This window comes from Ornithodoros turicata, chromosome 1 (genome assembly GCF_037126465.1).
Source record: "Ornithodoros turicata isolate Travis chromosome 1, ASM3712646v1, whole genome shotgun sequence".
NCBI classification, from domain to species: domain Eukaryota; kingdom Metazoa; phylum Arthropoda; class Arachnida; order Ixodida; family Argasidae; genus Ornithodoros; species Ornithodoros turicata.
In genome coordinates, this window is record NC_088201.1 from 95,429,936 (window position 1) to 95,456,160 (window position 26,225).

A 26,225-nucleotide genomic window follows, 5' to 3' on the forward strand; every position below is an offset into this window, starting at 1 on the left:
TGCAGAAAGTCTGTGTATATTTCTGTTGACTTTCTACAGAACTGTTGTGTCATGATGTGTGTCATTTACTTGTTTCTTTAATGGCTTTTTTCCTATTTTCCTCCTATTTTCCTTATATATATATATATATATATACTCATGGAACGATGCGGCAGCACGTTCCATGAGTATCTGTTTCTCTGCGTGCAGCCATAGAAGCCATGTTAATCTGTAAGTTTGAATTTCAAACACGTCTAGTATCATTTATTTGTTTCTTTAATGGCTTTTTTTCCTGCATTATATATATATATATATATATATATATAAGTATGTATAATTATATATATTATGTATTATATGTATTATATTATGTATAATATATACAGGGTGTTTCAAAAAACGTGTCATTCGGACTTTATAAAAAAACGGGGCGACGGAAAAATACGGGGTAAACGGCACTTGTGTGGCAACTGAATTTGCCATCTTGCAAATATATTTTCATTTGATTTTAATTAAAATAAATTGAATTTCTTTAATTGAACTCAAAAATTTCCCAAGTCAACCTAACGTTTTTTTTACAGAATTTGAGAGCCCGTAGCGAACGTAGTCAGATCCACCAAGAAATCCGCTCGATATTGCAAATGGAAGTGCCCAAAAAAATTTCCGAAATTGAGGCTTCAAAGTTTCGGGTATTCAACGGCGCACCAAGTCAGTCGCAAAGATGCGCAGAGAGCAGCACATGCTCCTGCCCCCATGAAAGATAGAAGGTCGAAAAAAAAAGAGGGCGGGAAAAAAAGGCGGAATCATTTTTGTTTGCCGCTTATCAACGTATGGTGGAATGTCAACCGCCTTGTTATCGGCACGTCTTGTGCTGCACGCCGGTTCGGCGATAAATTGTACTAGCTTCGTGGGGGCAGGAGCATCTCAGGCTCTCCGCGCGTCTTTGCGACTGATTTTGTGCGCCGTTGAATACCCGAAACTCTGAAGCCTGAATTTCGGGACTTTTTTGGGGCAGTTCTATTTGCAATATCGAGCGAATTTCTTGGTGTATCTGACTAAGTTCACTACGGGCTCTCTAATTCTGTAACAAAACGTTAGGTTGACTTGGGAAATTTTGAAGTTCAATTAAAGAAATTCAATTTCTTTTAATTAAAATCAAATGAAAATATTTTTGAAAGATGGCAAATTCAGCCGCCAGACAAATGCCGTTTACCCCGTATTTTTCCGTCGCCCCGTTTTTTTATAAAGTCCGAATGACACGTTTTTTGAAACACCCTGTATAAGTGTATATATATATATATAAAGAGGGGGGAAAAGCCATTAATAAAAATAAGTAAATGATGCTAGACGTGTTTGAAATTCAAACTTACAGATTAAAATGGCTTCTATGGCTGCACGTAGAGAAACAGATACTCATTGAACGATGCGACAGCACCAGAGGACACGTGTTTCGCCGTGTTTGCGGCTCGTCGGCCCTGGTTTGCCAATCCCGAACGATGCGCAGCTACCCAGGGCCGACGAGCCGCAAACACGGCGAAACACGTGTCCTCTGGTGCTGTCGCATCGTTCAATGAGTATCTGTTTCTCTACTTGCAGCCATAGAAGCCATTTTAATCTGTAAGTTTGAATTTCAAACACGTCTAGCATCATTTACTTATTTTTATTAATGGCTTTCCCCCCCTCTTTATAATTCACTGGCTTGCACTGTGGCATTGAGGAGTGCAGTGTCACCCTCCCAGGTGTATATCGCTCGCTGAGTGACACCTGGTTTGCCAATCCCGAACGATGCGCAGCTACCCAGGGCCGACGAGCCGCAAACACGGCGAAACACGTGTCCTCTGGTGCTGTCGCATCGTTCAATGAGTATCTATATATATATATATATATATATAGCCTAGGCTATTTTTTTTTCACTTAATACTTTACTGGCTTCGCACTGAGCTTACAGAGGTGAGTTTCTCACCCTGACGGGAGGACATCACGTTCCACGTGACCTTCCGCCGCTACTCGCTCAATCGTCGCCCACCTACGCATTGCTGATGAAGGCCCAATAAGGCCGAAACAGCTGTCCAATGCTGGTGTGGCGACGTTTGGGACTATAAACATATATATATATATATATATATATAAGGAAAAATAGCTAAAGCCCTGTGGCTGCACGTTGAGCATATGTTTACAATTTGATCGCGCTCTCAAAGCCGAGTACAGCTGTTTCGTCCTACTTGGGATTCGTCAGCCCGGCGTAGGGAAATGAGCCATATACGTGCAGCCATAGAGCTTTAGCTATTTTTCCTTTGTATGTGTACTTGCTGGCTTGCGCTGCACCCTCCACAGGTGGCTCTGTCACCGTGTAACATTGACGTCTCGCCGAGAGGCACTGTTAGTGACGACCCAAGATCGTGTCACTTCCCTACGCCGGGCTGACGAGTCCCAAGCAGGACGAAGCAGCTGTACTCGGCTGGGAGTGCACGATCAAATTGTAAACATATGCTCAGCGTGCAGTCATAGGGCATTAGCTATTTTTCCTTTGTATATGTACTTGCTTGCTTGCACTGCGGCCTCCACAGGTGGCGCCGTCACCGTTGAACATTGACGTCTCGCCGAGACGCACTGTTAGTGCCGACCCAAGATCGTGTCACTTCCCAACGCCGGGCTGACGAGTCCCAAGTAGGACGAGACAGCTGTACTCGGCTGGGAGTGCACGATCAAATTGTAAACATATGCTCAGCGTGCAGCCATAGAGCTTTAGCTATTTTTCCTTTGTATATGTATATGTATATATATATATAGATATTCGAAAGCTTAGGAGGGCGGTTGACCAGGAAAATGAAACAAGTAGGAAAAGTCAGAAGACAAAGAGCTTACAGGAAAGCACACCGGGGAGCTTATTAAGTTTATTATATTATACAGTGCCAGTGGCCAGTGTGACAGAACCAGCAGGCATGAGAAGACAGTTACCACCATCAGCCACCTGCCCGAGGTTCAAGCGCATCTGGCAATGAAGGAATTATCTTTACCTCAACATGATGGAATTGTACAGAATGGAGATAGCGATACAGTGGAATCCTCGCAGCCTACGCAACAAGCTCCCTGATTTTAAACCTAATCCACAACAGTACAACTTCCCTTTCATATATGTATGCGAACATGGCATGGATGCTGCACACCGCGTTAACGGATATACAATCGGTCGATCTCATCAATCCTCTGAGAGCAGAACAGCGCCATACGTTCGTAATGACCTCCTTGCTGCACCCATAGGATTAATTTGTCATCGCTCTTAGGATTATCTCACCTGCAAGATCCGCACATGCTTGGGCGCATGCTGTTAACTGCCCCCCCCCCCGTCCTCAGTATCTATCTACGTCCCGTGGTACAGGTTCCGTGGACTGACCTCCAACGTTTATTCAATTCACTTGAATCCCCAGGTCTCGTGCTGGGTGACCTCAATGCTCATCATATGGCCTGGGGAAGCCGTAGGACGGACGGCCGCGGCAAGAGGTTGTTGGAAGCAATGGAGAATGCTCACATCTGCCCTCTTAGCTGCTGACAGCCACCATATATGCGATCAATAAACGTCACTCAGTGTATAGAATCATTCGTGGTGCTCAGCGGGATATAATTCGCCGCTTGCCGTGCGCTACCGATGTCGACACCCGCGGTAGTGTCCACTTTCCTCTATATATTTCGTACTATAGACTGCCTCTCTCAGCCACTACTGGACTGATTTCTTTCACGAACTGGAGACTCTTTTGTGCCGGCCTCCGAGCATCTCTGCAGACCGGTATGTCCCCAGAGGCTCTCTCCGAAGCCATTCGTTGCGCTATTCAGGATGTGGTTGTCCTTCCTAAAAGGCCAAGAGCCGGTCATTCTCCAGCAATTAACCACCTTACTGCTTGCGTCACCGAGCAGAAAGAACGGCCGGTCGAGGGCAACTTCCTGACACTGTTACATACCGCCGGATGCAAGCTAAAGCAACACGAGGACTTAAGACAGAAGACCGAAAGCGTTGGCGTAAGTTTGGCAAACCCTTTCACCGTTTGACCCGGCCACGAGGACAATTCGAGATCTGAAGAATGCGCCCACACAAAAGAATCGTCTCGCGGCATGGGCTGTCGTTAAGACTGTAGATAAAAACACGCTAGCGACAGGTTTCTCCGTCGTGCTAACGACACCGGCGGCTGCCTCCACGACTTCGATACACAGCAGTTTTGTCTAGAGCTTGACGGATGAAATTCACCATGACTGGCCGCGTCCACCGGAGGTTATGAACCGCGAGTTTACTCTAATCGAGCTAAAGACAGCGTTGAAACTTGTGAATGTGGGCCCATCCCCGGGACCAGATAAAATCACCTATGCCGCACTGCGAAACCTTGAGGGGCGGTCACTCCAACCTCTCATTCATGTTTATAATACGTCTTGGCAACGGGGATCCCTACCATCTACCTGATCTACCTGGAAGGAGGCATCAGTTATTACCGACCAGAAACAAGGCAAACCACCATGTACCATGTCCTCAATTCGCCCTGTGAGCCTGACGAGCTGTGTGGGAAAACTTATGGAGAGAATGGTTTTGCATCGTTTAGACTGGTGGCTCGAAAAGCAAGGTGCGTTCCCTCACGAAATGGCAGGCTTTCGTCGCCACCGAAGCTCCATAGATTCAGTTCTCGGCCTCGTTTCTACAGTCCAACATGCACGTGCACGTCGGCGGATCGTTGTATCAGTTTTCCTAGACATCAAGCGCCTCTATAATACCGTCTCCCACATTTGTGTGCTGCACGCCTTGCGCTTCTTATGAGTATCTGGTAGACTCTTCAGCTGGCTCTACGATTTCCTTACGGACTGTCCTTCCAACTGTCGCTGTCTGCACATCCCACGGCCAAAGCCCTAGGCATCCTCTTCATCAAGGCGCATCCCGAAGGAAGCACTCCGAGTCCTACACTCTTTAATGTTTTAATGGCAGGCCTCAAATCGATTATTTGTCGCAAAGTAGCATTCTCTGTGTATACCGATCACGTTGCCCTTTGGACAGTAGGCAAGTTACCACCAGCGACTCAGCGTCGTTTGCAGCTAGCCCTAAATAAGGTTCATCTGTACCTCACGGGACTTGGGATGTACCCCTGTCCCGAAAAAGGCGTCGAACTTCCATTCACCCGTCAGGCAATGACAAATTTTCCTCTTTGGGTTGGTGCAAAGAAGCTCGAGCCTGCACGTTCCCATCGCTTCCTTAGCGCGGTCATGAACTCGGACCTGCGCTGGGCTCGGCACATTAAACACCTTGAAACGAAAGTGCAGCGATGGCTTCCTGCAATTCATCGTATTTCTGGCTTAGGACGGGGCTGTGATCAGCACTCCCTTGTAGCCGTTCATGCGACTTTCGTGAGGGCGGCTGTGCTTTAGAGCCTTCCAGTCTTGCGCGGGATTTCTACAACGTCATACCCTTCGCACCCTGTTTGCCCGAAGCCTTCATAGCTCCCTTGAGGTACCCAGAGTAGCTAAAACATGGCAAGTCCTGGGTGAAGCTGGTGAACTCCAGCTTGAGGTTCTCCGTGAGCATGGAACGGCTCGGCACTTTCTAAGTTTCTGTGCGAACATTCTCTGTCACCCACTCCTCAGGAGAATTCGATATCGTCCTGAAAGTGATTTCCATCGAGTAGCGCAGGGTACACGCCATGCTCTCACTGGCTTCACAGCTAAGGAACGCTACACCGCCGGACGCCCCCTATCTCTGCTTGTGCCACCTACCTTCGTACGTCCACCGGACCTCCGGGAACGAAGACATCAGGTTCCCCCTCAAGTCCTTCGCGCCCCTTTTTTTTGTTCTGGTTCACGCGAAGTTTCCTATCCCTGCCGCAGCATACACCGATGGCGCATCTGGAAATGGCAAGACCGCCTCAGCAGTTTTCATCCCATCCGAAGGCGTAGTGGAAGGACGTCGCCTTTCGCATCAAACCTCATCCACAGCTGCGAAACTCTATACCATACTTTTCTTTCCACAGTACATGGTTGATTTTACCTCGCCGAAATGGGTCTTGTTCACTGACTTTACATCTGCGCTGCAAGCAATTGAAAATTCTCGTATCCGAGGCTCATCCGCACCGTTGGTAATGGATTTGTTAATGGCTTACAACCTTGTCTACGAAGCAGGGTACGGGCTGGTTCTCCCAGTGGGTTCCCGCCCAATGCGGTGTTGAAGGGAATCAATAGGCTGACAACGCCGCAAAACAGTTCTCTCGTCTCAGAGACGGACGCGTATTGCGCTTCTGAGAGCAGATCGTCGTTACGTACTTCGACGTCTCTTGACAACCCTGGCTCCCGGCCACTGACATTCTCCCCCCAGCCATGCTGAGCAGAGTTGTTCCAGCGCTCGCTTTCCGCATGCCTCGACATACCTCTCGTCAAGATGCCGCATTAGTTCATCGGATGCGCATCGACGTGGCTTTTACAGCACAGCGGCGTTACCGCTTGGGACAAGTTGATTCCCGCCAATGCTGTCACTGCGGTGCTGCAGTAGATTCAGAGCACATTCTCTTCCATTGCCCACACTACCAACCTTCCCGAAACGTACTGTCCGAATCTTAACGAGCTGGACTGTCGACCCCTCTCTCTTATTATTTGCGTACTTTATTAGTACTTTACTAACTTATTTACTTACTTTATTAGCTTACTCCTTACTTTATATATACAGGGTGTCCCACCGAAAAGGGCCAGGGGCTCAACAAAAAACGGAGTGCTCTACAAAAATGGAACCAACTGTACGTGCTTGGCAGTTGTGTGGTCTATCCAAAAATATTTGTTTCATCGCACCTTGTCAATTAATTAACCGTAATTAATTTCCTACATTTTTAATTATAAAAGCTACGAAGTTGTTCCAATGAAAACATCTGTTCCTTTCGATGACCTGACATCGTAGCCGTTTTCAGAACAAATATCCGTTGGGTAGATTGTCCGCAAAAAATTCGTGAAGGAACACCATTTTGTTTCTTTATTTTGTTCATTGCGGATCTCTAGAAACGCGTCTTTCCTTCACCCCCAATACAAGAGGATGAAAGAGCACACTATCGCCTCTAGCATCCTGGAAGAAAATTAAAAGAAAACAGAAAATGCAACCCAAGATAAGTGCAGTTGCGATAGAGTCACCCGATACCTTTGTTTTTGTTTTGTTTCCGCAAGTTAAAGCTCATCTTCGACGCATGAGGCGGCACGGTGCTCTTTCGCTCTCTCACACTGGGGATGAAGGACAGACGCGTCTTCGAAGATGCGCAAGGAACAAAAGAAATAAAAAATGGTGTTCCTTCACGATTTTTTTGCGGACGACCTATCGAACGGATTTTTGTTCTGGAAACGGCTTTGGTATCAGGTATAAGAGATCAGATGTTCTCATTGGAACAACTTAGTAGCTTTTATAATTAAAAATTCAATTATTGAAAGTTAATTAAGACATTGCCTTAGGAGTCTGCTAATGCCCTCCTGGAGAGTGCGCTTAAGCATATGCTATATTGCAATTGATTTCATCTCGGAAAAAGTGATATGTTGATATGATATATTTTAAGAAATATGTTCACATTTAGCTGGGACACCCTGTATATATATGTATATATATATACATATAGGCCCAATAATACATACATACAACATACATACATACATACAATACATAAGGCCCAATAAGGCCGAAACAGCTGTCCAATGCTGGTGTGGCGACGTTTGGGACTTATAAACATATGTTCAACGTGCAGCCAAAGAGCCTATGCTATTTTTCTTCACTTAATACTTTACTGACTTCGCACTGGGCTTTCAGAGGTGAGTCACTCACCCTGACGGGAGGACATCACGTTCCACGTGACCTTCCGACGCCACTCGCTCAAACGTCGCCCACCTACGCATTGCTGATGAAGGCCCAATAAGGCCGAAACAGCTGTCCAATGCTGGTGTGGCGACGTTTGGGACTTATATATATATATATATCTTGAAAAGTTGGATCGGACGACTACGTAATTATAGTTGAAATAAATGGGAGACAGAAGACGAAAGTAGGGGAAGTAACAAAAAAGGGGTTTATTAAAACTTAAAAATCATAAAAGTTAGGGAGGATGTCTACGTTACGGCGGAAGCTCCGCCTTCTTCGGGACAAAAGAGCTAAATGTGGCCACGAGGCTGATAAGGGGCTTGAGAATGACGTGGTCGGTTGGGGGAAATTCCCACCACCTGGCGGTTGTCAATTGGGGAAATTCCAGAGCGTTTTCGTGTCAGGTCCAGGAGTAGGGTCATCGTCCTTGTGGGTCGGTGGGGATTTTGATCTGGCTGAAACGAGAAAAGGCAACAGGGTCTTATCTAGGTTGTTAGACTTCTTATTGTTGACAGCATGCCAGGGTCCTCGTTAATGGCCGATCGGAATTTGTAAATTAGGTAAGATTCCCGTTGTTCCCGGAGGCGGTCGGAGGTAAAGTTCGACTGGAGAATAAAAACTGAGGCTTCGTTGATTGAATGTTCTGGTTGTGTGAAATGGCGTGAGACTGGAAGATTGGGTTTCTTGGTAACATCCGATCGGTGATTGTTGAATCTAATTCGGAAAGAAGTTTTTGTCTAACCTACGTATTGTCTGACCCAATACGTGGGTCAGACAAAAACTTCTTTCCGAATCTGTCTCACGCCATTTCAAACAACCAGAACATTCAATCAACGAAGCCTCAGTTTTTATTCTCCAGTCGAACTTTACCTCCGACCGCTCCCGGGAACAACGGGAATCTTACCTAATTTACAAATTCCGATCGGCCATTAACGAGGACCCTGGCATGCTGTCAACAATAAGAAGTCTAACAACCTAGATAAGACCCTGTTGCCTTTTCTCGTTTCAGCCAGATCAAAATCCCCACTGACCCACAAGGACGATAACCCCACTCCTGGACCTGACACGAAAACGCTCTGGAATTTCCCCCAACCGACCACGTCATTCTCAAGCCCCTTATCAGCCTCGTGGCCACATTTAGCTCTTTTGTCCCGAAGAAGGCAGAGCTTCCGCCGTAACGTAGACATCCTCCCTAACTTTTATGATTTTTAAGTTTTAATAAACCCCTTTTTTGTTACTTCCCCTACTTTCGTCTTCTGTCTCCCATTTATTTCAACTATATATATATTGTCGTGAAGATAATGAAGACGATGGCCTGATCGTGCTCGCATCTAAATGATCGCGCGTGCCTGCTTCTTCTTGCTGGTCAGACCCAAGCACAGACCCATGGTGTTGCTGGTCTGGGACCCTTCCCGCCTTCTACTCGTGGAAACCGGTGGATATTGGTTGCTGTAGATCATTTGACATGATACGTCGAGACCAAAGCCGTCCCTGTAGACACCGCGGACCAGGTCTCCCACTTGTTCCTCCACCGCATAGTCCTTCGACACGGTGCGCCTCGTACCCTTCTCAGTGACCGCGGTACCCCTTTCTTGTCCGCTGTCGTTCGTTCCCTCCTTGACGCCTGCAGCACGGTCCATGCCCTCACGACGTCCTACCATCCACAAACGAATGGTTTAACTGAGCCCTTCAACCACACACTCGCCGATATGATCTCGATGTACATCTCCTGCGACCACGCCAACTGGGACATGGTGTTACCATACGTCACTTATGCCTACAACACCGCACGACAGCGCACCATCGGCTATAGCCCCTACTATCTTCTCTACTCCAGGCATCCTACAACTCTTTTAGATACCCTGCTGCCTTGTCCTCCCGAGGCCGTTCACCCTGTCCTGGTGGCCGACGCCGTCGCTAACGCTGAAGAAGCTCGTCAGTTGGCTCGCCTACGCACATTCGCTTCGCAAGACGAAGAACGCTCCCGGTATGACGCCCGCCACCGCGCTGTGGAATACAGCGTCGGAGATGAAGTTCTCCTGTGGACACCAACTCGTCTGCCTGGCCGTTCCACGAAACTCTTGAAGCGCTACGTTGGCCCGTATCGCGTGACTAGGCAGCTCTCCCCTCTCAACTACGAGGTCACACCCCTTGTACCGCCGCCTGACCGCCGCTCACGTGGAACAGAAGTTGTTCACGTATTGCGTATGAAGCCTTTCGTCCGGCCTGCCGAACCCCCAGCCCAGCCTTCCGAAGGAGGGGGGGGGGGGGGTAATGTCGTGAAGATAATGAAGACGATGCCCTGATCGTGCTCGCATCTAAATGATCCCGCGTGCCTGCTTCTTCTTGCTGGACAGAATAAACCTCTCGGTTGTCCCCCTGAGTTGCTCCCTCTTAATCCCCGACAATATATATATATATATACAGAGAAAGGAAGGCTGACAAGACAGGACTAATTGCCAATCGTTTGACTGCCAGAGGTGCGCGGTTCGGATAGTGCAGGGGAAGGTGCTCTTTGGCTATGTAGTGCTACCGCTGTATCACATTTGTTTGTCCTTATCGGTTTCATGTTTTATTTTTACTTCCTCTGCTCTGTGAAGTGTATAAGAGTCAAGTAAGTGTATTTGTCAAGAGTCTTTGTTGATAGTTTTTCTCATCAAGTTAGTTGAAATTGCTGTAGCCTGCCGTGGACAACGACCACGATGGTAACACGACTGGAGCACGGGTTACAGTGCACCGGGGCGGTCATAGAGATAGGCCGCTGTCATCACCTCTCCGTGGCATACCAGCATCGCTGGTCGGGGCTTATGTAGAGGGACACCGCCTCCTCTACAATGGGACAGCTATGTGTGTCCTGTCTACTTTGTTCAATTTTCCTGTTTTGTGTGTGTGTGTGTGTGAAGTCGCCAGTAGCGTTTGAGAGCCCCGCAGAAATGTGCAATCCCATTAGGCGCGCTGCGAGCGACAGCGCAAAACCACGCGCGATTCGACACCATCTTGCCCGTGGCCGTAACCATGTGTTCTCAATGCATTCGATTAAGCGATCGGCACACCAGTTCTTCTAGCCCGCCATAGCCCCAGTTCTACCGGCACCGCGTCCTACTGTGAGGCCACGAACATCAGTCCGCTGGGACCCATCATCGCCGACCAGGACATGTGTGGAGGAGCACCATCTCCTCTACATTTGGCGACCTGAATAACGAACATTACGTTCGGCGTAGTTCGGCCATTCACCAGCCTAGATTTTTCCGCAAATCAGTAGTAAAACACCTTCTGGCAGGGAAGTCGCACTCGACGTCGGACATCATGAACTCGAAGAGAGACCGCAGCAAGCTCTGTTTTCGGCCTCCACCTGCTGCACGATGGTCCTCCCTGGCAATTCTATGGCAACAACCAGAATTTTCGCCCTCGTACCGGTCGCGGTGCTGTCGCCCACTCAACAACCACTCCCCTGCTCAACCACTCCAGAACTCTGTATTCACAGCTCTTCGCTTGAATCCGCATGGATCACAGCGTGCTTGTTCATGCCATCCGCTCTTCGCGGTGTCGACGCGAACCTCAACCGCATGCCCCGCTCCGCGTCTAAAAAGGGGGGGGGGGCGTGATGTAGCGGGACGTGGAGAACAACGACGTGCCTCTGCCTGCGCGCGCGGCTGCGCCTGCCAGCCAGTTCTACCGGCTCTCTCCTAGTATGAGGTCAGGCACGTCTGCTCCAATTTGCACATCCGGACTCACGTGGGAACACCACCCCATTACATGCTGTTTCAGTGATGCTAATAGTTATATGATATGAGCGCCGCTACGGAGCATGCCGTATTATGCAAAAGTGATTAAACCGTGGTGAATAACACTCCACATTTTTATTCCCTTTCAGGTACTTTAATCGTGGCTTCCACTTGTGGGCTGCAAGGTGAGGAACCAATGATTATGTATCTGCTTGTTGCTCTGTGCTACCGTATGCTTTGCTGTCAGAAGAGTTGTCAGGTGTATACATGGCTATGCGAAAGTAATTTAGTTTTATGACAATGGCTCGGGAGTTCCATTCGCCAGGGGCGATACTCTAACCTGTTACTGGTGGCAGTGTGACGGAATATAATAATTAGTCGCCATACATTGAGGACTGAAGCCCTACGGTGTCCAAAAAGTATAAGCTTATCGCATAATGCTATAGAAATATGTTGTTTATCCACGGGAAGACCGGTTGGAAAAGGAATGGCGAAAATCAGCAAGTACCGTTTGCTCGCGTGAGGAGGACGTTTGAAGATGATGGGGAAAAAGGGGGAGAGGCAGGAGGGTTCGTGGCCAAAATTGTTTCCTACGAGCTGCTGCGTTCTCAAAGGAAAGTGCAAACGCACTAGCGCAGAATGGCATGCGCTCTGTCGTAAAAAAGACGCAACACACAATTAGGAGACCTATTGCAACATAGGTGTTGTTCATTCTTAGATCATTATTCTCAAGAACCAGTCTCGGCGACCCGGGTTCGAAGCTGCTGTGTGGCTGTTTTTCTGGGTTTTCCTCAGACCTTTTAAGACAGATGCCGGCACACTTGCCTGTGAAGTTGGCCCAGGACGCACGATCCTCCCCTGTGCTCCAATCGTGACGTTGCCCAGCGGAGCACGGCCTACATAAACTACTAACCCCCATAGAAGCATAAAATACGAATTTGAAAGATGTGCTGAGAACTATGACATATCGGAGTTTGAAAGTTGCAGCGTTTAATGGACGGATGGTAGAACAATGCAGGACTGAATGGTAGATACGCGCGTGAGAGATGGCCGATGATCATCGTCGTCTCCTTTTTACAAAATGTAGCGCCGTGTTCAACGGGTGTAACCATGGGAGCATGGTTAACCATGTCTGGGAACACGATTGCGCATGAACAGATTATAACAACAAAACAGACGCAGGCGTTGTGATTTCATTCGAGGGAGACATTGCGTCGACCGTGCCAGTCGAATTTTCATCAGCGGCGAACCTGAGATTATCGGTCCAGGTTATTGGGTTCCGGTGACAAAGCGGCCTGGCATTCCAGAAAGAAGATCTGCCTTGGGTTCATCGGGTATCGCGAGGAGATCGCGAACCACAGAGATGTGACTAGACAAGTCTGAAGTTTCTCTGGGTCTGGTCAGTTCTGAAGCCTGCTGTCCTTCAGGGCTGCAGGTCTGAGCATCTTGTTCCGATCCAGAGGAAGCGTCGCGAACATTGCGTTCTGATGGACATGAAACTTGGACGACTCCTTTACATATCCGGTGTGCAAACGCTTCCTCAGGGAACACCTTGCCAACCGAAGGGCCGTCAGCAGGAATATCGTGACGACGGAGTTTGTGTTCCCCGTGGCGACGGTGATTCGGTGTGACTCCAGGAAGCTCGGCCTGATGATCTTCTGCGACTTCACATTAGTGGTGAACCGTAGAAACGTTAGCTGATAAGAGTGCGACCGATTCTAGCAATTCCGAGGTCAGTGCTTCTCGGAGGCTAGCTTTCCAAGAACATCCAGGCTTCATTGTTCGTGGGTTAAGCCTCGAAGCTCGAATGTGGTGGCTGCTCATGTGTGCTGTCCGGTATTGCTTATCCAGATTTCCCCAACGAATTGCTTGGAGTATCAGGAGCAATCGAGGCCTCCAAGTCTTTTCCGTGCTGGTTCAGGTGTAGAGTTTCGTAAATCTTCCTTTCTTTGCAAAACGTTGGCGCTGCCCACGGGAAGGGCTACCTTGCGTTCCTCAGTTTGGATATATCTGAATTGACCGTCTTGATCCTCTCCCAGACTCGCTCCCGAAGTATTCGCTGTCCATTCGAAAGGCACAGTCCAGATGCTATACTTCTTCCAAAGCATACTCCCTGGTTGCGGCACCAAAACGCTCAGAACTATGCCATACCGGAGTCTGAAAGGTGCCGGATTTTATGGACAGATTGTAGAACGATGCAGGATTGAATGGTTGATGGACGAGTGAGAAATGGCTGATGGCTGTCTTCGTCGTCTCCCTTTTACCACCAATGAGTAATGTGTCACGCACTGCGACCAAAGACACATCTTGAAACAGTGCGATATTTTATTATTTCCCGCATTCCAAGTCTCCACTCTAAAGAAGCACTGCAAGGAGGAGTAGAAATTAGGTGTAGAAAGTCCTGGTACGAGTGGAAAGCGCAATCTGCCCAATCGCGTCTTCCTCTTTTTTTCTTCTCAGTTTCTCCTTTGGCCTTTTGTGCCGCCCGGCCTGCATTTGATGCAATGAAGTACATCGGTCACTTAGATAGGGTACAAGTCTCGGCAGCCAATAAAAATCCTATACTGACCCGACATCACAGCACACGAAGTGTAGATGGGGAAGATCAGCACCGGCTGTGCACATTCTTCGACAGTTATTGTCTCAGGAAACTCGCCGTTCCGAAAAGGAATATTTTGGGCCAGAGTTCCTGTGTAGTGTTCCAGTAGTGTTTTGATATCGAGCCGTCAAAAAGTATTTTCGACCTTCCACGCTCTTTTAGGTTCAAACAGAATGGTTCCTGTTTAAAAATGCCTTGTCCTGTAGCTCTGTCGCACGGTACATAACTTCTGGTACGTTGGCCCGTGATCTCAATTACCTACCTGCATTCTCAGAATTCCGCAAGTGAACATGCTAAAGGAGAAACGAGGCTACGTTTAACATGCTCGAAATCGTGCCTCATTCCTTAGAATGTTCTTGAGGAGTCACCATGCAAAATGTTTTCGCTGTGTGATCTATTACAACCGCGCAATCAAATTTACGAAGAACAATGGGACAAGACAGTCGTGGTCGGCCGTCACGAACCTACATCGGCAAAACTGACTTATGAGCACGCTTCGACATGCTCAATGTGGAGAATAAGCTAAGCATGCTCGAGCACACGGAGAGACAAGCGCAAGGTGAGTGGGCATGAATAAGCAAACAAGAATATCAGCATTAACAAAGCTCACTCCTGAGCATGAATCAGCAGTCGAGGAGATGAGAATGAGACAAACTAACCCATGAGAATGCTCAATCATGCTTAATGTGGCGAATGACCTGTGCATGAGTTAACTAACTAGGCTATGCAATAAACCTGCCTGATAACGTAGAAACTTGTAAAGCAAAAGTGCTTGAGATTTGAAAAAGAAACGGACTCTTATACACTAATGTTTGTGGTACGTCGTAAACGTCACCCGATCGAGGAGGCCAAGATTGAAAACTTTTAATGAAGGACAAAATTTTGAACACAAAAGTAGGACTAGGTAAATATTAGCCTTGTCCTGGTGGGTCTTGTTTGTTCTCTTCACGTCAATCACGAGGATACATTCTTGTCACTGACGGCACGATCTCACTTGTTCACACACAGATTACTCTGGGATAGGATTTTTTTATTTTATTTTATTGTTTTTCGCTTCCTCAACTAACTCGGTTCTGTGTCGAGGAAGGTAAGAGGACTTGTTGACAACATATGTTATGATGCACTGCGACGAATTGGAGCTTACCACTGGCACTCCATGGGCATCAATGCCCTGTTTCATTTGATCGCAGAAAACTAAATGGTTCGTGAATTTTATTTTTTAAACTTTTTACACGAATCTCTCGAGGATGTAACACCCACGAATAGATAAACCACTCTGTGAGCCGTGCATATACCAATAGTTTAAGTTCATATGCTTTGATTGAACATTTTCGAGATAATTGAATGATGGCAGTCCGAGGAACACTGAGCGTGATAACCCTTGTCTTGTGTTTATCCTTCTCTGGTAAACTGCCTTGCCCCGTCGGCTACAATATTTTCTAGACAACTATAAATATGTGACACCTGATTTCTCTTTCTGCGTACCTCATTTGAATTATTTCTACGCAGGTATTTCTACATACCATTTGTAGGCCGAGATAAGCCCAATGGGCTCAAAGTTATTGGTGCTGGGCTCTGTTTCGGCATAATTTGGTTCGGCCACAATGGGGGAGCTGCCATTAGCGCTTGGTGCTCTATTAATTGCCTAACCGTCCTACTTGAGAAGTTCGTGATACATTTTGGGACCACGTGCTATGGTGTTTCGATCCAGGTAAGATGCAATTGTTTCATTCCTTCGACATTCATTGGGCGATCATTTTTGAACATTATGGTCGTTCTCAAAAAGCATATGAGCATGAGATTTCAGAGCACGTAAGCATGAACAGAATTACAGAGGCGTACGACAAAGTACTAGAAATTAATAAAACGAAAGAAGGTAAACAATAAGGAGGAAAATTCACACAAAACATGTACAATATCAAAAATGTATATGAAAAAAGACATAAGGGCAGCACTTGTTACGATAGACTCATGGTAATTTATCTCTTGAAGGACTCAAAAGAAGGAGAAAAGATATCACGTGACATAGTAATTGGATTTACCAACATTTGTCAACGTATAATGGGATCATATGCACGGAAATTATATTTAAAAAATTACGTAACGCTACTCTGGGTAGACAAGAACTCAGACGACTTAAAAGAAATAAAGAATCAATATATGAATTTACCCATTTATAAGTTAACAGAGCATCAGCAATATTGCGTCGTGCAGTCAGTGTCAGCAAGCTGAAATGCTTCAACAAACCGTGTAAAAATAGTGAACAACGTGAAGTGCTTTTTTTCTGAACAGCTTCAATACAATTCACATCAGTGATGCAGAGAGCATTCCACACAACCCATGTGTAAGGGGTAAGCATAACCATATTCCCTTTGAAGTATCCCTCGCGTGCGCTTTTCTTGGCGAAGTCCTGCAAACCAGGGTACGTATTTTTATGACAAACAACAACAACAACCACTTCGTTAGGAGATGATGAGTGGGTCCTTTCATCGCCAGGGGCGATACTCTACCCCATTCCTGGTGGTGATGCAGGCAATGGAATAATGATCCCGTTCACAATAAGGATCTACATCCTATGGTATCCAGGAAGGTGGAGAGAGCTTTGAGGGCAGACAAGGAATGCAACATTCTTACTTTTTCTCCTTCTTCACTCTATCTTTGATCACGATTCAGGCGGGGCGTGTAGTCAATGGTACAGATGATGGCACTGCAATATATCATGGTACTGGTACAATATCACGAGGAACTCACTCACAAGAAGTGATTTCTTGGAGACCGTAGGGAAACCTGCGATATTAGGCAGTTTCCAAGAAGCGGTGCGTTCAATTCGGTCGCTCCGTGGTCAAGCAGCAAGGAATCGACCGAAAGCTCGTCAGAACAACAACAACTTTATTTTCGACCTTGGAGAGTGGGGAGTTTCATCGCCGCAGGCGATACTCTACCGCATTGCTGTTTACTCTACCCCATTGCTGTTTAAGCTGGTCAGGAACTGTTTACGGGAAGCGTATTTTGAAACCCTGACCAACAGAAACCCATGGCTGCGGTGGCTGCGGAAAACCCTGAAAACATCTGGTCTCTTCTGTCACCTGATACCGGAGCCGTTTTCAGAACAAAAATCCGTTCGATAGATCGTTCGCAAAAAATCGTGAAGGGACACCACTTTTTTCTTTATTTTCTTCATTGCGCATCGTCGGAGAGGCGTCTTTCCTTTACCCCCAATGTGAGAGGGCGAAAGAGAACTCTACCGCCTCTTGGGTCCTGGAAAAATATTAAAAGAAAACAAAATGCAACCCAAGATCAGGGCAGTTCGGATAGTCACCCGATGCATTTATTTTTCTCTTGTTTGTTCGACGCATGAGGCGGCACTGTGCTCCTTCGCCCTCTCACATTGAGAGTGAAGGAAGAACGCGTCTCCGAAGATCGCAATAAACAAAATAAGGGAAAAAATTGTGTTCTTTCAGTAATTTTTTTTGCGGACGATCTATCGAAGCGATTTTTGTTCTGAAAACGGCTCCGGTATCAGGTGACCGAAGGGACTAGATTTTCTCGATGGGCCAACTTTGTAGCTTTTATAATTAAAAAGTTAATTAGTGAAAGTTAATTAAAACATTGTCTTAGGAGTTTGCTAGTGCCCTCTTAAGGAGTGCCCTTCAGCATATGCTATATTGCAGGTGATTTCATCTCGGGAAAAGTGATATATAATTTTTTTTAAATATGTTCGGATTGAGCTGGGACATCCTGTATCTCATCAGCAAGAAGCACACTATGAAGCTGGTCAGTGTATGTCCATTATTAAAGTACAGTACCTTCGGATTCGTTTTGTCTCAAATACCTAAGGAAAGGCGGAGATAGTTAGGCTTGTGGTGACAAACACTTATGTAGCAGTCCATCCAGTTTGTGAATGGCTGTCATGGTAGCGGACAAAAGGTCACAACTGGTCATCACCACTGGATCAAAAATCACCCATGTGTACACACATTTTCTCCCATATCACTTTTTCACGTAACACCTTATCTACGTTTCAGCTTCACCAATGATGCTATCGCTGAATTTCATTTAACTCAGAATTGGAGACTACGATTGAGCATTGTAAATCTTGAATAACTGAATTGTTGATCATTGTGCTACACATATATTTGGAGTAGAGTTCACCACTAGTTGGGTCCTCCTAGGACCCTCTTCGTTGTCAATATGTGACATGTAATTGTTATTATTAGTCACAAAAAAAGTCATACAATGGGTCTCTAGGTTCTCACAGTTTCTGGGGAAGGCCTAAGGCCTAAATAAGAATATCCAATACCAGTGCTTACACTCCCTTGTCCGTACCTCTATTGCACCCAAACTATCACGTCACATATATGTATACACAAAACCCCAAGAACACTCGAGTAGTAATAGGTGGGGTCCATTTGACCGATATTGCCACCAGGGCAGCGCCACCGTCGCGTCTGCGCCGACTTTTTCCAGCGCGCGGCAGTTCATTTTTCAATCTGCGCCGACTTTTTTCGCGACTTTTTCCCGTGCGCGGCAGGCGGCGCTCGGGTGGAGGGCTGCTGCGGTGGGTGGAGCGTGGCCGGAGGGTTGCGTGCGCGCTTACCCGTTCAGCCTGGGCCGACTTCTTTCATCATTTTTCAATCTGTGCCGAATTGAATCGCAATTTTTTTCCAGCTACAGCAGGTGTGCAGTAGGCGATTTACATGCAAAGGATAGCCATACACAAAAGTACAAGTGAAAATATATTTATTAAAGTCATTAGTGTCAGGAATTAGGTTATGACTCAGTGTGAAGGAGAAAAACTCAGCCAAAAAATCTGATGCAATAGCATTGAAGGGGTATTTTATTAGTGATAATCACGCAAGTTTTCAATTAAGCAGAAGGAGTAGCACATTTTATTCAAAGAAAATATTTTTAATCAATACGATTACAATCAAATTAAAAGTTTTAATATAAAAAGTCTAACATGACCAACCATAGCGGAGTTTTAATTACAATGTTCTGATATGTAGCTTCATGCGCAACAGCTAGTATTCCATTATGACACATTTAATCAAAGAATATATTTGTAATCAATATGATTACAACCAAAATTAAAAGTTTTATTATAAAAAGTCCAATATTCCTATACATGAGAACCATCAGTGCAATAGCGGGAAGTTCTGACAGATGTATGTGAACAGCAGAGAACCTGGAAGACCATGGGACACGAACACAAGAGGAAATAAAATCTATAACAATACATTGGTTAATCAAAACAACAGAGGAGGGGACTATCATTTTAAATATCATAAAATCATTATCCTGACTTCCACAATACAATTTTCGTTCTAAGAGACACTACAAACCTTACTTTGGTTTATGAATTCAATACAGAAAATACATTAAAAAATGAACTTCACTGCGTAGCGCGCTCATAGTCAACAACCAGAACAAAGAACGACACGAACACAAGAGGAAATAAAATCTATACCAATACAAAGAAGATATTCCACTTCACCACATAGCACACTACTAGCCAACAAACAGAATAAAGAATGACAAGAACACAAGAGGAAATAAAATCTATACCACTACAAAGAAGATATTCCACTTCACCACATAGCACGCTCCTAGCCAACAACCAGATGTAATGATATCTACCCTGATTTGTTGAAGACGGGTGCCGATAGATGTATGGAAGACCGCGGAATACGAACGACAAGAACACATGAGGAAATAAAATCTACACCACTACAAAGAAGTTATTCTTAATCAAAACAACATAGTAATCTATCATTCAAAAAATCAGAAGAAAAAATCAAACTCATCAGAAAATTAATATTCCTTTATGTGAGAACCATCAGTGCAATAGCGGGAAGTTCTGACAGATGTACGTGAACAGCAGAGAACCTGGAAGACCATGGGACACGAACACAAGAGGAAATAAAATCTATAACAATACATTGGTTAATCAAAACAACAGAGGAGGAGACTATCATTTTAAATATCATAAAATCATCCTCGTGACTTCCCCATACAATTTTCATTCTAACAGACACTACAAACCTTACTTTGTTTTATGAATTCAACACAGAAAATATATTAAAAAATGAACTTCATCACATAGCACGCTCCTAGCCAACAATCAGCTCTAGTAATATCTGCACTGATTTGTTGAAGACGGGAGGCGTACACCTGACAGTTATGAACATTTTCGAGCGCAATAGGGAAGATTATTCCAACATTACACAATTAATCAATTTCTTATTAAGTAAACAACATAGACATACGGAAATAATGAGAAAAACGATCAACAGCTAATAGAGAACCAAAACACATCACATAAACAACAGACACATGCAGGAAAATAAATGAAAAAGAATCTATCAAAACGATCAACATGCACGGATGAATGGCAGAGAAACACTTTGAACAGCACATGATGAATAATTTAATACAGCACAGAGCTAACGCTGAATAGCAGAGAAACAATCTAAACGGCGCATCTGCCAACGTGTAAACAACAGACAGGAAAATATTACTGAAACAGATAATAGAGAGCCAAAATCCAACACGTAAACAAGAGGTACACAAAGGATAAATAGTTGAAGAACAATCTAACAAAAACAAGAAACATGCACGGGTGAATAGTAGAGAAACACTCTAAACGGTGCATCTACCAACGGTAAACAACAGACACATGCAGGAAAATAATTGAAAAAGAATCAATCAAAACGATAAACATGCACGAATGAATAGCAGAGAAAGGCTTTGAACGATGCATCTGCCAACATGTAAACAACACACAGGAAAATAATAGCAAACATTACAATTTGAAATAATATATCTTCTGAACTATCATAAAATCAACCTTGCGAGCTAACAATATCCTACTCAGGCACTTACCTTGACAGAGGTATCCAAACAAGCACCACAGCTTTACAATAATTACAACCAGACTGGAGACATGGTGGGGTCACTCTCTCCCTCTATGCAGACCGGTGGGGTCACTCTCTCCATCTATACAGCCCAAAAAAGCGGGGAGCCTGTTGTCAATCTGCGAGGTGGGGAAATCCTCTCTCTTTTTCAAATTCTTTCCTCCAAAAAGGAAATATTCTTAGGACCAATGTACAGAGGCGAAATTTTTTATTGATCGCAAATAGACATTGGAATTATTCGATTCTAAAGAACACAATAAGAATTCTATCAAAAAAAAAATATCTAAGAATAGACTTTCTAAGCAAATGAGAAATATTATCGACGCAAACAATACCAAATGAGAAACGATGAATTTTATTGCATTTCAGATCAGACAAAACTATTAGGCATACATTATTCTCAACTCACAAATATCATTCGATTGAATATCTGAAGCAAAGAGAGAAAGTCAAATTTATTCAATGATAGAAACAATACTCATTCGAAAACGAGAATCAAATTTAATTACATCGTTTTATGTTAACTTTGCAATACACGCAGAAGTCGCAAACAACTCATCTGAAGTGCAAATTATTGTGTTTGCTATAGCGGAAATCAACGCACACAACTTAAAAATACATTCCCAACTAGAAGAATATTTTTATTAATATCAATCGAGTGATCATCTGAAACAAAGTCAAAAGCAGTAATTAATTTAGGCAAACATTTTTTCATAATCACACAGCGCAAATATACATCACAGAAACATGTCTTTTTTCATTCAGGACCCACTAGTGGAAACGAAGTGAGAGAGTTCCCGTACACATTCGTTAAGGTTACGCCCGCAGGGAGTAGGGGAATCCGAACAATGGTCTAGGTATTCAAAGCCATAAAATCGCTCCTACAAGTCAAGTTAGGGAAGGAGGGTCTCTTGCGCTGTCTTGTACATAGAATCACTGAAAGCAAACGTTTTTCCTTTACACATCACATCTTTTTTGTAAATTGACTTTCATAATTCTAACGCCAGGTGGGAGATTATGAACCTGATAATAAAATTTTATTAAATAAAATTAGCACCAATATGATTTAATTAAATGTCGAGGCGTACTACAAAACAGAACAGACAATTGCTATACATTGAAGAGATGGACGGATTTTGTACTCGTTACCATACGTCATGGGAGGACCTGATAAAAAGCTGCTTCGAAAAGGAGGAGCCGCGAAACGATTCATTTATCGCTGCATTTCAATACGTCCTAGACATGGTCGTATTCGGAGATATGGCACAAATTATGGAATTCAAGATGCGAGAACTTGTATGCCGAATCTACAATAGTTATAAAAATATTTGCACGTCATCATCGGAAGGACCACTTGGGTTGATGGTGGAGTTTTTGAGGTTTGCTAACGAAGAATTGAAATACACTAGACCAAATGTAATTGTAATCATTGCAATGGGTATTGCATTAATCAAGAAAGCAATCAGATCAAATTATCATATACAAGCAGTCTATATCGCACGATTCATTACGGATTTGTTGAAATTACACCTAACGGTTGAAATGGAAAGTACATAAAAATCTTATCACGTGATATATTCCACTAGAGCCTCTACACATTTATTTTATTCTACCAGTCAAGGATGTCGAATGAACAGAAGTTCAATATTGTCGTGCAAGGTCTGATGTATCATCACTTATTGAAACTCAACAAACATATCAATTGTGGTGGGCCACCGGACGATTTTCATCTAATACTCTCTTGTACGCCATTCAAGAATCTTCATACAAAGAAAGGAAGCATCAATAAGAGACTGTGCAAATTCGTCGCAACAAAGTGCAAGTTGTTGAAGCAATACAAACACGGCGACAACATATCACCTGCGTTAATCAACGCTGGATTCAAGCGCCCAATAATCAGAATAAATTACTTGATGTCTTCGGAATTCATCAATCAAGACAACAAACGAAAACTTCGGAGTTTGGAATAGAATTGTAATTTATCGAAATAAACAAGTGTATAATTGAAATAATAATTGTATTCTTTGTCATAATTCTAATGTATTCTACACAACGCGGATAGTAAAAGCTAGGAATATTTTTCGAACGAAATGGTCATCCGCGTCGTCGAATGCGTTTCGGCAACACGCCGGGCAGCGTTTCCCGGGCACCCTTCCGAAACCGAACGCGATTCTGCACCCCGACGCGTTAACGCGGTACCGCACGCGAGCGTGTTGCTTTCTTCCGGAAACGGGTTCGACGACGCGGATGACCATTTCGTTCGAAAAATATTCCTAACTTTTACTATCCGCGTCATGGAGAATTCACATTACGTTATAGAGTATATAGAAAATATCAATACACTCGATTAAATTCTTTGTCATCATGAAAGAGTTCTTGAAACCTTCGCGTATCAAATTGAGCCAGCTAAAGCTGTGAAATTACACTTTCTACAACTCAGTTCGTAAATTGCGGCAGCAGTTCAAATTAAACACTTACCAATAGTCACCACTGCTCCGAAATGTGATCTGATAAATTTTTAGCAATTAATGTACAAACAAATATATTGTATACAATGTGTGTCTATATAGACAGCTTTTTAATCTATATATTAAAAAATTGTAAGAAAGAGTATACAGTTTTGACTTTGAAAATTTAAACAAGAACCTTTAGTGTTGGAGTTTGCGTTTTGTTTCATTATGAGTTAAAATCTTCTAAAATTAAAGTATGCCCTTCCCATTTGTAGTGCCTCATATGCCGTGACATAGTGAGTAGACTCATAGTTTTTTCAGTATGGCTAATGAAAAAACTCTGGTGCGTTCTGTGAATTGGAGCTACGTTTATGTGTGCTGCTTTGGTTAAGTTTGCAAAAGGAATATTTACTTATTATAATTACATATCTTATGGATAGTGCGCATCTTCATTGGTTAAACATTTCTGATGACAGTTGCGTGATTCGATTCTCCCAAAATCTTATTGGAATTGTGTGCCGCATGTTATGATGATTAGAATTGTAGACTCCGTTAGCGCATCATGCATGTCCATCACTTGCATCGCGTCATTTGATAATAGATTCCTTTCAATATAGTATTGTCAACTGCCCAATAGTCTGAGAAAATATATACACTGTGCAATTTAATTCGTAAAATAAGCTTTCGCAAGATATTAGTGATCCTCTTTGTAAACAAAGATTGATGTAACATGCCTCTAAATTTCTATTATCGATTCTTCTACAATTCTTTCCTTCGGGTGTCGGTGTTGTATAGAGTGTGGTCGTGTAAAAAAATCTCTTTGATTGCCAGCGCTGGTTCCATGCGAAGATCCTTGTATGTAGTGTCTCCTTAGCAATCTTCAATCTAGTCATAAGCTGTTTTCGTTGCGCTGTGTAGAATACATTAGAATTATGACAAAGAATAAAATTATTATTTCAATTATACACTTGTTTATTTCGATAAATTACAATTCTATTCCAAACTCCGAAGTTTTCGTTTGTTGTCTTGATTGATGAATTCCGAAGACATCAAGTAATTTATTCTGATTATTGGGCGCTTGAATCCAGCGTTGATTAACGCAGGTGATATGTTGTCGCCGTGTTTGTATTGCTTCAACAACTTGCACTTTGTTGCGACGAATTTGCACAGTCTCTTATTGATGCTTCCTTTCTTTGTATGAAGATTCTTCAATGGCGTACAAGAGAGTATTAGATGAAAATCGTCCGGTGGCCCACCACAATTGATATGTTTGTTGAGTTTCAATAAGTGATGATACATCAGACCTTGCACGACAATATTGAACTTCTGTTCATTCGACATCCTTGACTGGTAGAATAAAATAAATGTGTAGAGGCTCTAGTGGAATATATCACGTGATAAGATTTTTTATGTACTTTCCATTTCAACCGTTAGGTGTAATTTCAACAAATCCGTAATGAATCGTGCGATATAGACTGCTTGTATATGATAATTTGATCTGATTGCTTTCTTGATTAATGCAATACCCATTGCAATGATTACAATTACATTTGGTCTAGTGTATTTCAATTCTTCGTTAGCAAACCTCAAAAACTCCACCATCAACCCAAGTGGTCCTTCCGATGATGACGTGCAAATATTTTTATAACTATTGTAGATTCGGCATACAAGTTCTCGCATCTTGAATTCCATAATTTGTGCCATATCTCCGAATACGACCATGTCTAGGACGTATTGAAATGCAGCGATAAATGAATCGTTTCGCGGCTCCTCCTTTTCGAAGCAGCTTTTTATCAGGTCCTCCCATGACGTATGGTAACGAGTACAAAATCCGTCCATCTCTTCAATGTATAGCAATTGTCTGTTCTGTTTTGTAGTACGCCTCGACATTTAATTAAATCATATTGGTGCTAATTTTATTTAATAAAATTTTATTATCAGGTTCATAATCTTCCACCTGGCGTTAGAATTATGAAAGTCAATTTACAAAAAAGATGTGATGTGTAAAGGAAAAACGTTTGCTTTCAGTGATTCTATGTACAAGACAGCGCAAGAGACCCTCCTTCCCTAACTTGACTTGTAGGAGCAATTTTATGGCTTTGAATACCTAGACCATTGTTTGGATTCCCCTACTCCCTGCGGGCGTAACCTTAACGAATGTGTACGGGAACTTTCTCACTTCGTTTCCACTAGTGGGTCCTGAATGAAAAAAGACATGTTTCTGTGATGTATATTTGCGCTGTGTGATTATGAAAAAATGTTTGCCTAAATTAATTACTGCTTTTGACTTTGTTTCAGATGATCACTCGATTGATATTAATAAAAATATTCTTCTAGTTGGGAATGTATTTTTAAGTTGTGTGCGTTGATTTCCGCTATAGCAAACACAATAATTTGCATTTCAGATGAGTTGTTTGCGACTTCTGCGTGTATTGCAAAGTTAACATAAAACGATGTAATTAAATTTGATTCTCGTTTTCGAATGAGTATTGTTTCTATCATTGAATAAATTTGACTTTCTCTCTTTGCTTCAGATATTCAATCGAATGATATTTGTGAGTTGAGAATAATGTATGCCTAATAGTTTTGTCTGATCTGAAATGCAATAAAATTCATCGTTTCTCATTTGGTATTGTTTGCGTCGATAATATTTCTCATTTGCTTAGAAAGTCTATTCTTTGATTTTTTTTTTTGATAGAATTCTTATTG

The 26,225-nt window shown here is 43.7% G+C and overlaps 1 protein-coding gene across 3 annotated transcripts in view; it reads left to right on the forward strand.

Annotated features, from left to right (window-relative positions):
• The window catches only part of LOC135366726 (protein-cysteine N-palmitoyltransferase Rasp-like), a 124,622-nt gene that overhangs the window by 85,139 nt on the left and 13,258 nt on the right, over positions 1–26,225 (forward strand). For all 3 annotated transcript variants that reach the window (XM_064599571.1, XM_064599590.1, XM_064599581.1), the window contains 2 exons: positions 11,703–11,738; positions 15,662–15,863. In XM_064599571.1, the coding sequence (XP_064455641.1) occupies positions 11,703–11,738; positions 15,662–15,863 (238 nt within the window). The remainder of the gene's footprint in view (positions 1–11,702; positions 11,739–15,661; positions 15,864–26,225) is intronic.